Source organism: Choloepus didactylus, chromosome 1 (assembly GCF_015220235.1).
Source record: "Choloepus didactylus isolate mChoDid1 chromosome 1, mChoDid1.pri, whole genome shotgun sequence".
Taxonomy (NCBI): domain Eukaryota; kingdom Metazoa; phylum Chordata; class Mammalia; order Pilosa; family Megalonychidae; genus Choloepus; species Choloepus didactylus.
The window spans coordinates 161,933,766-161,949,988 of NC_051307.1; the positions used below are offsets into that span (position 1 = coordinate 161,933,766).

General features: G+C 39.1%; 1 protein-coding gene across 8 annotated transcripts in view; it reads right to left on the bottom strand.

Moving 5' to 3' along the window:
- Positions 1 to 16,223, bottom strand: part of CEP63 (centrosomal protein 63) — a 121,863-nt gene that overhangs the window by 99,440 nt on the left and 6,200 nt on the right. For 7 of the 8 annotated variants that reach the window (XM_037844599.1, XM_037844609.1, XM_037844617.1 and 4 more), the window contains exon 2: positions 7,332 to 7,369. In XM_037844599.1, the coding sequence (XP_037700527.1) occupies positions 7,332 to 7,360 (29 nt within the window). In that variant the 5' untranslated portion in view covers positions 7,361 to 7,369. Of the gene's footprint in view, positions 1 to 7,331; positions 7,370 to 9,004; positions 9,050 to 16,223 lie in introns of those variants that run through there. The other variant, XM_037844593.1, reaches the window with a different exon arrangement.

The following is a 16,223-nucleotide window of genomic DNA, read 5'->3' on the forward strand; positions in this document are numbered from 1 at the left end:
TTACACACTATGAGTCAAAAATCACTCATTTATTATTACATTTTATGGTTTCCCTTTTAGATCCTGTAGGAAGTAGAAAGTGTAGTTACAATCCGTTGTCTATTGTCCTTTCCTTTCAACCTGCAGAATTCTCTCTAGCATCCCTTGCAGAGACAATCCAGTGTTGACGAACTCCCTCAGCTTTTGTTTATATGGGAATGTCTTAATTATTCCCTCATTTTTGAAAGACTGTTTTCCTGGATATAGAATTCTTGGTTGGCAATTTTTTGCTTTCAGCACTTAAATGTCATTTCACTGCCTTCTTGCCTCCATGGTTTCCACTGAGAAACCAGCATTTAATCATAGTGTGGGTCACTTGTATGGGACATATTACTTCTCTCATGTGGCTTTCAGAATTCTCATTATCTTTGGCATTCAACAATTTGATTATAATATGCTGTGGCAAGGGTCTATTTGAGTTTTCCTTGTTTGGAGTTCACTGAGCATCTTGGATATATATACTCATGTCTTTCATTAAGTTTGGGAAGTTTTCAGCCATTATTTCTTTGAATATTCTCTGCCCCCTTTTCTCTTTCTTCTCCTCCTGGGATTCCCACAATGCACATACTGATACACTTGATGGGGTCCCACAGGTTCCTCAGGCTCTGTTCACTTTTCTTCATTCTTTCCTCTTTCTCCTTCTCAGACTGAAAGATTTCAACTGCCTTATTTCAAGTTCTCTGATTCTTTTGCCAGCTCCAATTTGCTATTGAACCCCTATGGAGAATTTTTAATTTCTGTCACCGTGGTCTTCAGCTCTGTTTGGTTCCTTTCCACAATTTCCATCTCCCTAGTGATATTCTCTTTGTGTTAATCTATTTTTTTTTTCCTGATATCTTTTAGTTCTTTGTCCCTGTTAACCATTAGTTCTTTATGCATATTTAGGACTTTTTTTTTTTTAAACTTCTTGTCTGGAATGACCTGAGCCTGGTCCTCCTCACTGATGGTTTCTAATGCTTTAATCTTCTCTTTTGCCTGGGCCATCACTTCCTGTTTCTTTGTATGTTTTGTAACCTTTTGTGGAAACCTGGATATTTTGATATTTTAACGTGTTATTGCTGGAATTTAGATTCTGAGGAGTCTTACTTAAGCTTGTTTCCAGTTAATACAATGACAGAACTTTCCTTGATTGCCAGGTGCTAACAAGAGGAGGGGATAGGGAGAAAACACCTTTCCCAGTCTTTAAAGATTAGCCTGTGCACGTGCTCTCCTTCAGGGCTTATCTATACAATGCATTTAGAGAATAGCTCCAGGCCAAAGTGTGGGGGCCTTCCTGATACATTCTACCGATGCATCTCGTCTTAGGCATATGCATGTGACCCTTGGAATTCCCCCATTTACACAGTTCCTAATGTCCCCTCTTCCACAGGAAATAGTTTCCTAACAGTTCCAGGCACTGAACTGTATGTCCTACAGCCAGCAATCCCTTGCCCCAGACAGCACAACTTAACTACTCTCCCACAGCATTCTGATGAAGAGTTCCATGAGTTGCCTTCTACATGCAGGCAAAGTTCTGGGACCAGAAGTCCCTCAGGCCACCACCAGACAGACAGAGCCAGACATACATGCTCCCAGTACATGCATGAGGGTTACTCTGTTCCATCTGGAACCAGGACCAGGGATCCACACTGGGAGTATGGGCCAGATCTCCACAGAGCCAGTGAAGGGTGTGGGAGAGGCCAGTCATGGCTACACAACATCTTACCACTTTTAAGTAGTCCTTTTCTTGATTCAGTGCTAACCCTGTCACTGCAATTCTTTAACTGGTTTCTGGAGCTTCAAGAAAGATGCTTCTGCCAGTTCTTGCTGGTTGCTCAAAGCTTCTGTGGGTGGACAGATCCTTTAAGCATCTTACCCCACCATCTTGATAGGGGTGGGGCTTAGCAATGAGTTTTTTTTACACACCTTTTTCCGTTACAAGACCAATCATCCCTCAAGGGCAGAAAACCAATTTTATTCATCTCTGCAGATTAGCATAGCGTCACAACATGGCAGGTACTGAATGCTTTTGGCTGAACTGCTTTCAATTCTCCTCCCTCTTTCCCCTAACCCTCCACTGCAAACTTGTAACTGGAGGACTACAGAGTACAGTCTAGCAGAGAAAGAAGGGAAGGGAGACAGAACAGAACGCTATAAAAAGGAAAAGACACACCATGAAGAAAGGAAGATGAGAATGAAAAAGGAAAGACCCTTAGACACAAAAGTGCACAAATATAGTAGGTGCTGTGAGCCCTTGAGTTTTCTCACCTCTTACTACAAATTTTCAAAATGTTAGGTAATGTCAAACCACTTTTCAATCCTGAGAAACTGCTCTTTCTCTGTAAACTTTCAAAGGCTTACCCCTGAATTAGAGCCTTCAGGCAATAACCAAAGATTGTGGTGTCAGGAGTCTGTCCCTCTGTCCTAATACCTCATCTAGATATGGAGTCCTTCCTTCAACAAATAATTCAGTGTTGTACTACTAGAAATACGGTGGTAAAGGACATGACCTTTTTCCTCAAGGAATTAGTAGCACAGTATGGGTCAGAAAAAATTAACCAAAATGTTTTCTCAGTAAGAAAAATGTAATGCAGAAGCATGCACAAGGTATTCTAAAGACACAAAGGAGAATGAGAAGACTGGAAAACACAACCACTGCACCTTCTTTGGATCTATTTCTAAAAAAGTACTAACAAGGAGTATTAAAGCAACTATTCATACACAAATGATATATTTCTTATAGACAGAGATTTTTTTTCCAGTTGCTTTATCCTACATATTACACCAATATTAGACCAAAAAAGAACCTAAAGAAAAATGTTTCCATTTCCTATTCCATTTTCTTTCAAGCCGCAATACAACCAAATTACAATGCAATAGGCTCTGCATTTTGGTTCACTCTAGGAGAACTAGAAGTACACAGTTCAGACAGTACTAGTTTGGAGACCCAGGAAATAGTCTGCTCTGCAACTAACTTGTTTAGCTGTGTGTCCTTGGCCTTTGATTTTTGCATCGGTAAAACGAAGGGCATGAACCATAGTCTCCAAGGTTTCTTCCAGCTTTTTCATAGGGTTCTAATAGTCAATAAAATGTCCACTGTGAGTAGCCCACTCCCGACAACCATACATGGATATTTATTAAATATATAAGAAAATGCTATTCCTAAGGACAGTGTTACTACAGTTATTCAAAATTATTGTTAGTAAAATTATACTTCTTTAGATCATGTTATTCTTAAACATTAACATATTTAATAATATATATTAGTAATATATGGTACATAAATATATTTTCTGGATGACATCATTATTATAAAGAAGCTAAGAGACAATGAATGTTCAACTGTGCTAACTACTTCGCATACATTGTCTAACTTCATGTTCACAACACTCATGAAAGATAGGCATAATTTCTTTGAGGAAACTGAGGCATGAAGGGTTAAGCAACTTGCCTATGGTTAAACTACAAATTGCAGTCCTAGGATTTAAACCTAGGCAGTATGACTCCAGAGTCCCAACCACTGGGCAATATTTATATCCTTTACAGTATTCCAGATCTTCAAATGCATCTTTTGGCTTAATAGTGTCTCCCTGGGTGACAAACTAAATTAAAACTACATTAAAAAGTCTGGACACAGGAAAAAATAAAATCCAAGTATGAAGTATGACATCACCACTATGGCCACCAGATGGCAGCAGCACAATGAAATAGTCCATGTATGGAAAATTGCCATTTCAGAAATCAAAATAATAATCTAAGACTAAGACAGAAATCTCTATTTAAGAAAAAAAAAAAGGGGGAGGGGGTAGATCAGCAACATTCTGTGGAAAATAAATTTACTAATACCTGATGTGTTTCTTTAATAATACCTCTTTCCTTCTTGCCCCTTCCTCCTCACCTCATCAGCCCATCAATTCTGGGGTGCAAGAATAAAGGTAGCAAAGAAAAGAACGGAAAAAAACACCCAAACTTTAAAGCTTTTGCAGACATACCACAGCCCAGGTCAACAGCTACAGTTCATAAACACAATCTGTTCTCATTCCTTAGGATCAGCAAAGACTCCAATTATTCTCTGGACCTCTGTCACCTGAATTTCTCACAGCTGTATCACTGATTCCTTTCCTAACCCACATGACCTTCATTCAACTCGACCACTATGTCACTCTGCTTTCTTCGTAACATGAGATAATCGATGTAAAGTTAGATGCTCTTTGTTGGATTAAAAACAAATTTAAATAAACAGGTTACTGTTTGACAATCTGCTACTTCTTGCTACTAACATGAATGCTAATGTGGTTAAATGCAAACTGTGTAGCTTTACAACCAGTAGAAGACAATCCTACTCATTTATGCAGTTATAACAAAACAGCAAACAGAAGCTGTTCATTGTAACTCTCCTCTGGAATAAAGCTGTTTTAAATGAGGCAATTGTGGAATGGCATGGTTAAAAGAAACAGACTTTTTTGCTAAGTCTAGGGGGCAGAGAAAGCACATTTTAAATCTTAGGGGAAAAATAATATAAACAGGATGTCTGAAAACAGGCAAGTATGAAATTGTTTAACATATTGGAGTTTAAGAACCAGAAAAGACTTCAGAGCTCTAATTCAACCTCTTCATTTAACAGATCAGGAAAAATATCCAGAGTATATGCCCAAGATCAAATTATTCACAATGCAGCACAGGAAGAAAATAAAAACTCTGGATACATTCCTAAATAAATGTGCACTATGAGAAGAAATATGCCTAACCATCAAGACTACATAGTTTAAAGGAGGATAACAATGCTGTGTCCTTTTATCTGCACTAGTATCATGGTAATTACAAAACCTATATACTATTGCTGCATGAGGTATGCTATGGTTGATAAACTGTGGCTCCTATTCAAACTTAAGAGAAAAAAAAATGACTAGGTAAGGTGTAAGAAATTTTTCACAATAAAAATAAAAGTTGTAAAATCTATGATTCAAAATCCAGAATGAATAAGGGGAAAGATTGATAAATCTGAGTACACAAAAATAAAATTTTGCATGTGAAAAATGCAATAAGCAAAGTTTAAAAACAGATGACAATATCTGAAAGTTTTATCACAAAGTACTAGCTACCCAAGAAGATAAAGAGCTTCTAAAAATTGAGGGGGAGGGAAGAAATCTATAGAAAAATGGGCAAGAGATAGGAATAAGCAGTTCACAGGAAAAAATGCAAATGACCTTAAACATGTAAAAAGATGCTCAATCTTGCTCATAACACAAGAGACACAAATTAAAACTATACTGGGACACTCTTTCTTCTGTATCAGATTAACCAAAAATTAAAAGTTTGACAACAGACTCTGATGTCAAGGCTATGGGAAAACAGGAACTCACATACACTGTGGTTGGGGTGGAAGGGGACAGTCTGAGCACAGCCTGCCGACTTTCCCTGTGATCCGCAAATAAATGCTGTGCTCAAAACCAGATGCATCAGTCTGGTGCTAGGACGGATGATTAATACAGGCTAACCCCTTCTTGGGGAGCCTTGACTTAAAACACATCCCCTAGCAGTAAGTGGTCTGAGTATATGTAAACATTCACAGAGACTGCTTGGTTAAGTGTGAGTTTTATGGCACCTGGCCAATCCCACTGCTATATTTGTCCCCAGTGGGTAAGGAGCAGGATCACTTGTCTACCACACGCAAGAGAGAAGAGTGCGCGTAGAACATCTCTCCACTTCAGCAGCAAAGCACGACCCACTGGCCATGACACCCACTAGTGGAGCTGACCTTCCTCTGCCTCTACTCAATGTGAGTAAACACTGTACCAGCCAGGGCCCTATGTAAGTAGTGCCTTTTGTTGGCATCTCTGACACCTGTACGGAGTGGGTTGACATCTCTTTGCTATCCTTCATGAGGTAGGACTCCTAACCTGGAGGTGGTAACAGGTGTCTTTCCCACAATAGGTACAAATGCAAAATGGCACAACTACAATAGAGAAGATTTTGGCAATAATTAACAACTAATATATGCATTTACCCTTTGGTCAAACAATGCGAATTCTAGGAATCTATCCCAAAGGTACACTGACAAAAATACAAAATGACATAAGCACAAAGATGTTCACTCTAGCACTATCTGTAACAGCAGGAAATAACACAAATGTCTATCAACAAGGGACTAACTGACTATCCACCAGTGAAGGACTATGAAGCATAAAAAGGGATAAAGATCTGTACAAATTTCTATGACATGATTTACAGGGCATATATTGCTAAGTGAAAGGAAGCAAGATGCAAAACAGTAAATGCAAATACTACTTTTTACTAAGAAAGGGTGCATTCATTTTTATGGATGGGTAAACCCAAAACTAGTAAAAATGATTACCTACTGGGAAGGAAAACTATCAGGGTTGAGGAAACAGGGATGAATGCTAAACTTCTTTCACTGTACCTTGTAACTTTTTTAATAGGTGCTTATTTTACAGGAATTGTGTTATGGTTTTATATTTAATAAAACAAATCAAACTAGAAAAAAATATGGAAAAATTGGAAACAATATTAAATAAATGAGTCACTCATCAACTGTATATCAAATTGGCAGCCTAAACAAACAACAAATTATTTCATATACCTTTAAAATGCAATAATTTCATTGTACATATCCCTAGTAGGATATATACTAAGGATAAAAAGAATGGCAAAGAAATCCTAAACACTATTCAGAAATCATATTAATAATAACATCGGTATTGTTAATTTGAAACCAATATATTTAACAAAGGATAAGTCAAAAAAAAAAGGCAATTATATTGATATTAGGTGCCAAGATTTTGAGCAAGAAGATACAACTACTAATCAAACGCATGAAATCAAAACCAAAAAAAAAAAAAAAAAAAAAACAGTAAAAATCAAATTTAAATTGGAAATACTAGGGTGAACTCTACACATTTCTATTTTTTAAAAATGTACTTCTTAGCTCTGGCCATTGTAAATCCTAGAACCCATGGCCAACCTCATGTAAGAGCACCTCTAGCACCCAGACTGTGGTCTCTAAACACCATCTCCCACTAAAAGGAAACAGGGCTCCCTGGAGGCCAGAAATGTATAAAATAAGCCAGGAAAATATTTCACCAGAAAGCAAGGAAACCACTAAACACTACTGGAGTCATATCAAAAGGCACAGGAACCAACTTAAAAGAGGCTCCCACTGGCCAAACATGGGACAATCTGAGTATCAGAATAATGATTGCAATAGGTTGAAACAGTTTAAATATATTTAAATCTATGAGTTCATGATAATATTAAAATATATATATATATAAAGTAAAAACCCTCATTATTACCTTTGGAGGTTGCTAGGGCACCGACTCATTACTGTAGTCTGAAAATAGAGAGAAAGAATTAAAAATTTTTCTTGCCTTTCCTGTACAAACTGTATTTCAGGGTAATCAAATAGCTGATGACAGAAAGTTCTTCTTCATAAAAGTTTTCCAGCTAATAAATACAGAAGGAATGATAGAATTAGAATATCAACATTTCACACTCCTTAATGCAATAATGGGTTTAGGCAATCTGAACCCAAAAGAGGATTTCACCATTGGGTGAAAAGCTCATGGGAAAATTCATGATGGATGGACTGGGCTGACACACCTGAACCCAATGACCAATCTTATCACAAACAGAAAGAGCACTCAGACATTCTGTATGCCTTTCTGAAAATAAATAGGAAATATACTACACCATCTATGAAATATCTTTGCCTCTCTGATTCAAGAAAATCAAAGTTGAATCTGATCAAGCCTATCAGTGCTGTTCCACAGAATTTTCTGCAATTATGGAAATATTTTATATCTCACTGCTTAAACAGTAGTTACTAGCCACAAACGGCTATTGGGTACTTGAAATGTGGCTAATGCGACTAAGGAATTGAACTTTTAATTTTATTTAATTTTGATTAAGCTGGCTGGTGGCTACCATATTCGACAGGGCAATTCTAGATTTAGCTACCAGTTTAGAGGAAATAAAGGGAATAGATGTACATGTTAAAAAGATATTATGTGGATGCTATCAGCTAAATCTAGAATGGCAAGGTAAAAAAAAAAAGCTTCAGTGGCAGAGAGATTCCAAAAGGAGCCAAGAGGTCACTCTGGTGGGCACTCTTACGCACAATTTAGACAACCCTTTTTAGGTTCTAAAGAATTGGGGTAGCTGGTGGTGGATACCTGAAACCATCAAACTACAACCCAGAACCCATGAATCTCGAAGACAATTGTATAAAAATGTAGCTTATGAGGGGTGACAACGGGATTGGGAAAGCCATAAGGACCACACTCCACTTTGTCTAGTTTATGGATGGATGAGTAGAAAAATAGGGGAAGGAAACAAACAAACAGACAAAGGTACCCAGTGTTCTTTTTTACTTCAATTGCTCTTTTTCACTTTAATTATTATTCTTGTTATTTTTGTGTGTGTGCTAATGAAGGTGTCAGGGGTTGATTTAGGTGATGAATGTACAACTATGTAATGGTACTGTGAACAATCGAATGTACGATTTGTTTTGTATGACTGCGTGGTATGTGAATATATCTCAATAAAATGAAGACAAAAAAAAGGGAAGAGAGGCGGAGGCAGGGCAAGATGGCAGCATAGAGAGGAGTGGAAGCTAAGTAGTCCCCCTGGAACAACTACAAAAAACCAGAAACAACTAGTAAATAATCCAGAATAACTGCAGGGGGACAAACGAGACCATCCACTCATCATACAGCAACCTGAATTGGGAGGAATGCCCAAGATCACAGCATAAAATCTGTAAGTAAAACCTGCGGATCCAAGTCGCGAGACCCCCGCCCCCATAGCCCGAGCTGCAAAGCCTTGTGGTGCCAAAGAGAAGCTCTCTCCCAGCAAGTGAATATAGCTCAGCTGAGCTCCAACTGGTGTTTTAAGTAGCGAGTATGAACTGCTCACTACAGGTATGCATACCCAAAAAAACAGACAGAGGCTTTGGGTGACGACTGACCTTGGAGAGCCAGAGGGTCGCCTTGGACTGGGTCTGAACGGGACTATCTGTTTCTTTTTCGGCTCAGTGGAGAAAGCCCCAGTCATTTTCAGTTTCCAGGGCTGTGACTCTGGGAAGGGTGGAGACAGCACAAGCAGAGAGCAAGACTACTGAAATGCTAATGAACTCAGGAAAGGGGTGGGGCCCTTTCCATTCAGAACCAGACCCCAGAGCCTGGGGGAACACAGCCATACCTCCTCACACCAGTCAAGAAGTATAGGCTAACAGGCATCACCTGCTGGGCAGAACAGCACAGTGACCTGAGGCATCAAAGGGTGGAGCAATTTTCTAAGACACACCTGCAGGGAAACCAGATACTGAATATTTCTTCCCTCTGGGACCTGAGCCTGTTCTGGTCTGGGAAAACCTGATTTGGATAACCAAGGAAACCATGCCTAGACAACAGAAAATTACAACCTACACTAAGAAAAACAAAGTTATGGCCCAGTCAAAGGAACAAACGTACACTTCAACTGAGATACAGGAATTTAAACAACTAATGCTAAATCAATTCAAAAAGTTTAGAGAAGATATTGCAAAAGAGATAGAGGCTGTAAAGGAAACACTGGGCATATATACGGCAGAAATCAAAAGTTCAAAAAAACAACTAGTAGAATCTATGGAAATGAAAGGCACAACACAAGAGATGAAAGACACAATGGAAACATACAACAGCAGATCTCAAGAGGCAGAAGAAAACACTCAGGAACTGAAGAACAAAACACCTGAAAGCCTACACGCAAAGGAGCAGATGGAGAAAAGAATGAAAAAATATGAGCAACGTCTCCGGGAACTCAAGGATGAAACAAAGTACAATAATGTACGTATCACTGGTGTCCCAGAGGAGAAGAGAAGGGAAAGGGGGCAGAAGCAATAATAGAGGAAATTAATTAATGAAAATTTCCCATCTCTTATGAAAGACATAAAATTACAGATCCAAGCAGCGCAGCGTACTCCAAACAGAAGAGATCTGAATAGGCCTACGCCAAGACACTTAATAATCAGATTATCAAATGTCAAAGACAAAGAGAGAATCCTGAAAGCAGCAAGAAAAAAGCAATCCATTACCTACAAAGGAAGCTTAATAAGACTATGTGCAGATCTCTCAGCAGAAACCATGGAGGCAAAAAGGAAGCGGTGTGATATATTTAAGATACTGAAAGAGAAAAACCACCAACCAACAATCCTATATCCAGCAAAGCTGTCCTTCAAATATGAGGGAGAGCTCAAAATATTTTCTGACAAACAGACAATGAGAGACTTTGTGAACAAGACACCTGCCCTACAGGAAATACTAAAGGGAGCACTACAAGGTGATAGAAGACAGGAGTCCGTGGTTTGGAACACAATTTTGGGAGATGGTAGCACAACAATGTAAGTACACTGAACAAAGGTAACTATGAATACGGATGAAAGAAGAAGGTAGCGAGCATGTGAGACACCACAAGAAAGGAGGAAAGATAAAGACTGGGACTGTGTGTAACTTGGTGAAATCTAGAGTATTCAACAATTGTGATAAAACATACAAATATGTTCTTTTACGAGGGAGAACAAGCAAATGTCAACCTTGCAAGGTGTTAAAAATGGGGAGGCACTGGGGGAGGGATCCAATCAGCATAAACTAGAGACTGTAACTAATAGAATCATTGTATTGTGCTTCCTTTAATGTAACAAAGGTGATATACCAAGGTAAATGCAGATAAGAGGGGGGGATAGGGGAGGCATGTTAGACACTCGACATTGGTGGTATTGTCTGATTCTTTATTCTACTTTGATTTAAGGTTATTTTTCCTTTTGCTGCTTCCTAGCTGTCATTTTTTTTCCTCTTTCTTTTGCCTCTCTACCTTCTTTGACTCTCCCTCCTGCCTTGTGGAAGAAATGTAGATGCCCTTACATAGATAGTGGTGAAGGTGGTGAACACATAAATGTATGACCATGCAGAGAACCACTGATTATTTACTTGGGATGGAATGTATGGCGAGTGAACAAAACCATATTAAAAAAAAAAAACGGGTTGATGACAAAACCTCAAGGGCAATATACTGAGTGAAATAAGCCAGACACATGGGGACAGTTAGTGCAGGGTCTCACTGGTAGGAACTGGTTATGGTGTGTGGACTCATGGACATGAAATATGAGGTACCAAGATATGGGACGAGGCTTAAGAATGGGGAGTGGTTGCTTGGTATGGGCGGAATGCTCAATTAGGATGAACTTAGATGTTTGGAAATGAACAGGGGTGTTGGTAGCAAGATGTGAGAATAACTAACAGCGCCGAATGGTGTGTGAGTGAGGTGGAGGGGGGAAGCTCAGAGTCATATATGTCACCAGAAGGAGAGCTGGAGGTCAAAAGATGGGAATGTATAAAACTGAATCCTGTGGTGGGCAATGTCCATGATCAACTGTACAAATACTAGAAATCGCCTCCATGAACCAGAACAAATGTATGACAATACAATTAAAGGTTAATAATAGAGGGGCATGTGGGGGAGAACTATATACCTGTTGCAAACTATATACTACAGTTAGTAGTATTTCAACATTTTTTCATAAACAGTAACAAACGTACTATACCAATACTACGAGTCAACAATTGAGGGGGGTTGGTTGGGGATAGGGGAGGATTAGAGTTTCCTTTTCTTTTTTTCTTTTTTCATCTTTCACTTTGCTTCTTGTCTGGAGTAGTGAAGAGTTTCTAAAAATTGAACAAAAATTAAATGTGATGGATGCACAGCTGTATGAGGGTACCCAGGGGCAAGTGACTATACATTTTGGATCTTTGGATAATTGTATGCTATCTGAACAATCTCAATAAAAATGAAAATTTAAAAAAAAAAAAGGGGAGAGAGGCAACTGTTGCAGATCAAAAGAAATTTAAAAAGGTATAAAACATATGCTTTTTTTTTTTTTTTTAAGGGGGGTAAATATATCAATCAAATGCAACATGTGACTCTCCATAGGATTTTAATTTGAACAAGCTAAACGTAAAAAGAGATTTAGGGGATGACTGGGAAAATCCGAAACGACAGTATATTGACATTATGGGATTTTTATTATTTGCTTTGAAAAACTGAAAAAATGAAACCTGAGCTCTTGAAGAAAAAAAGTAACTTTAACATAAAAAATCAGAAAGTCAATTCCTGAAACCTTATATCAATGTTGGCTTTAGCAGAATTTCAAATCAAGTTGACATTTTTCTTAAAAAGAATAAACTCTTGATAGAGTAGACAACTGGGGAGGCGGGGCAAGATGGCAGACTGGTGAGCTGTATGTTTTAGTTACTCCTCCAGGAAAGTAAGTAGAAAGCCAGGAACTGCGTGGACTGGACACCACAGAACAATCTGACTTTGGGCATACTTCATACAACACTCATGAAAACGTGGAACTGCTGAGATCAGCGAAATCTGTAAGTTTTGGCGGCCAGGGGACCCGCGCCCCTCCTTGCCAGGCTCAGTCCCGGGGGAGGAGGGGCTGTCAGCTCCGGGAAGGAGAAGGGAGAACTGCAGTGGCTGCCCTTATCGGAAACTCATTCTACTGATTCAAACTCCAACCATAGATAGACTGAGACCAGACACCAGAGAATCTGAGAGCAGCCAGCCCAGCAGAGAGGAGACAGGCATAGAAAAAAAACAACACGAAAAACTCCAAAATAAAAGCGGAGGATTTTTGGAGTTCTGGTGAACATAGAAAGGGGAAGGGCCCTGAGGCGCATATGCAAATCCCGAAGAAAAGCTGATCTCTCTGCCCTGTGGACCTTTCCTTAATGGCCCTGGTTGCTTTGTCTCTTAGCATTTCAATAACCCATTAGATCTCTGAGGAGGGCCTGGTTTTTTTTTTTTGTTTTATTTTTGTTTTTTTTTTTAATCCTTTTTTCTTTTTCTAAAACAATTACTCTAAGAAGCCCAATACAGAAAGCTTCAAAGACTTGCTATTTGGGCAGGTCAAGTCAAGAGCAGAACTAGGAGAGCTCTGAGACAAAACGCAATAATCCAGTGCCTGAGAAAATTCACTAAACACCACAACTTCCCAAGAAAAGGGGGGTGTCCGCTCACAGCCATCATCCTGGTGGACAGGAAACACTCCTGCCCATCGCCAGCCCCATAGCCCAGAACTGCCCCAGACAACCCAGTGTGACGGAAGTGCTTCAAATAACAGGCACACATCACAAAACTGGGCGTGGACATTAGCCTTCCCTGCAACCTCAGCTGATTGTCCCAGAGTTGGGAAGGTAGAGCAGTGTGAATTAACAAAGCCCCATACAGCCATCATTTCAGCAGACTGGGAGCCTCCCTACACAGCCCAGCAGCCCAGAACTGCCCTGGGGGGACGGCACTCACCTGTGACATAGCACAGCCATCCCTCAACAGAGGACCCGGGGTGCACGGCCTGGAAGAGGGGCCCACTTGCAAGTCTCAGGAGTCATACGCCAATACCAAGGACTTGTGGGTCAGTGGCAGAGACAAACTGTGGCAGGACTGAACTGAAGGATTAGACTATTGCAGCAGCTTTAAAACTCTAGGATCACCAGGGAGATTTGATTGTTAGAGCCACCCCCCCCTCCCTGACTGCCCAGAAACACGCCCCATATACAGGGCAGGCAACACCAACTACACACGCAAGCTTGGTACACCAATTGGGCCACACAAGACTCACTCCCCCACTCACCAAAAAGGCTAAGCAGGGGAGAACTGGCTTGTGGAGAACAGGTGGCTCGTGGACGCCACCTGCTGGTTAGTTAGAGAAAGTGTACTCCACGAAGCTGTAGATCTGATAAATTAGAGATAAGGACTTCAATTGGTCTACAAATCCTAAAAGAACCCTATCAAGTTCAGCAAATGCCACGAGGCCAAAAACAACAGAAAATTATAAAGCATATGAAAAAACCAGATGATATGGATAACCCAAGCCCAAGCACCCAAATCAAAAGACCAGAAGAGACACAGCACCTAGAGCAGCTACTCAAAGAACTACAGATGAACAATGAGACCATAGTACGGGAGATAAAGGAAATCAAGAAGACCCTAGAAGAGCATAAAGAAGACATTGCAAGACTAAATAAAAAAATGGATGATCTTATGGAAATTAAAGAAACTGTTGACCAAATTAAAAAGATTCTGGACACTCACAGTACAAGACTAGAGGAAGTTGAACAATGAATCAGTGACCTCGAAGATGACAGAATGGAAAATGAAAGCATAAAAGAAAGAATGGGGAAAAAATTGAAAAAATCGAAATGGACCTCAGGGATATGATAGATAATATGAAACGTCCAAATATAAGACTCATTGGTGTCCCAGAAGGGGAAGAAAAGGGTAAAGGTCTAGGAAGAGTATTCAAAGAAATTGCTGGGGAAAACTTCCCAAATCTTCTAAACAACATAAATACACAAATCATAAATGCTCAGCGAACTCCAAATAGAATAAATCCAAATAAACCCACTCTGAGACATATACTGATCACACTGTCAAACACAGAAGAGGAGCAAGTTCTGAAAGCAGCAAGAGAAAAGCAATTCACCACATACAAAGGAAACAGCATAAGACTAAGTAGTGACTACTCAGCAGCCACCATGGAGGTGAGAAGGCAGTGGCACGATATATTTAAAATTCTGAGTGAGAAAAATTTCCAGCCAAGAATACTTTATCCAGCAAAACTCTCCTTCAAATTCGAGGGAGAGCTTAAATTTTTCACAGACAAACAAATGCTGAGAGAATTTGCTAACAAGAGACCTGCCCTACTGGAGATACTAAAGACAGCCCTACAGACAGAGAAACAAAGAAAGGACAGAGAGACTTGGAGAAAGGTTCAGTACTAAAGAGATTCGGTATGGGTACAATAAAGGATATTAATAGAGAGAGGGAAAAATATGACAAACATAAACCAAAGGATAAGATGGCTGATTCAAGAAATGCCTTCACGGTTATAACGTTGAATGTAAATGGATTAAACTCCCCAATTAAAAGATATAGATTCGCAGAATGGATCAAAAAAAATGAACCATCAATATGTTGCATACAAGAGACTCATCTTAGACACAGGGACACAAAGAAATTGAAAGTGAAAGGATGGAAAAAAATATTTCATGCAAGCTACAGCCAAAAGAAAGCAGGTGTAGCAATATTAATCTCAGATAAAATAGACTTCAAATGCAGGGATGTTTTGAGAGACAAAGAAGGCCACTACGTACTAATAAAAGGGGCAATTCAGCAAGAAGAAATAACAATCATAAATGTCTATGCACCCAATCAAGGTGCCACAAAATACATGAGAGAAACACTGGCAAAACTAAAGGAAGCAATTGATGTTTCCACAATAATTGTGGGAGACTTCAACACATCACTCTCTCCTATAGATAGATCAACCAGACAGAAGACCAATAAGGAAATTGAAAACCTAAACAATCTGATAAATGAATTAGATTTAGCAGACATATACAGGACATTACATCCCAAATCACCAGGATACACATACTTTTCTAGTGCTCATGGAACTTTCCCCAGAATAGATCATATGCTGGGACATAAAACAAGCCTCAATAAATTTAAAAAGATTGAAATTATTCAAAGCACATTCTCTGACCACAATGGAATACAATTAGAAGTCAATAACCATCAGAGACTTAGAAAATTCACAAATACCTGGAGGTTAAACAACACACTCCTAAACAATCAGTGGGTTAAAGAAGAAATAGCAAGAGAAATTGCTAAATATATAGAGACGAATGAAAATGAGAACACAACATACCAAAACCTATGGGATGCAGCAAAAGCAGTGCTAAGGGGGAAATTTATAGCACTAAACGCATATATTAAAAAGGAAGAAAGAGCCAAAATCAAAGAACTAATGGATCAACTGAAGAAGCTAGAAAATGAACAGCAAACCAATCCTAAACCAAGTAGAAGAAAAGAAATAACAAGGATTAAAGCAGAAATAAATGACATAGAGAACAAAAAAACAATAGAGAGGATAAATATCACCAAAAGTTGGTTCTTTGAGAAGATCAACAAGATTGACAAGCCCCTAGCTAGACTGACAAAATCAAAAAGAGAGAAGACCCATATAAACAAAATAATGAATGAAAAAGGTGACATAACTGCAGATCCTGAAGAAATTAAAAAAATTATAAGAGGATACTATGAACAACTGTATGGCAACAAACTGGATAATGTAGAGGAAATGG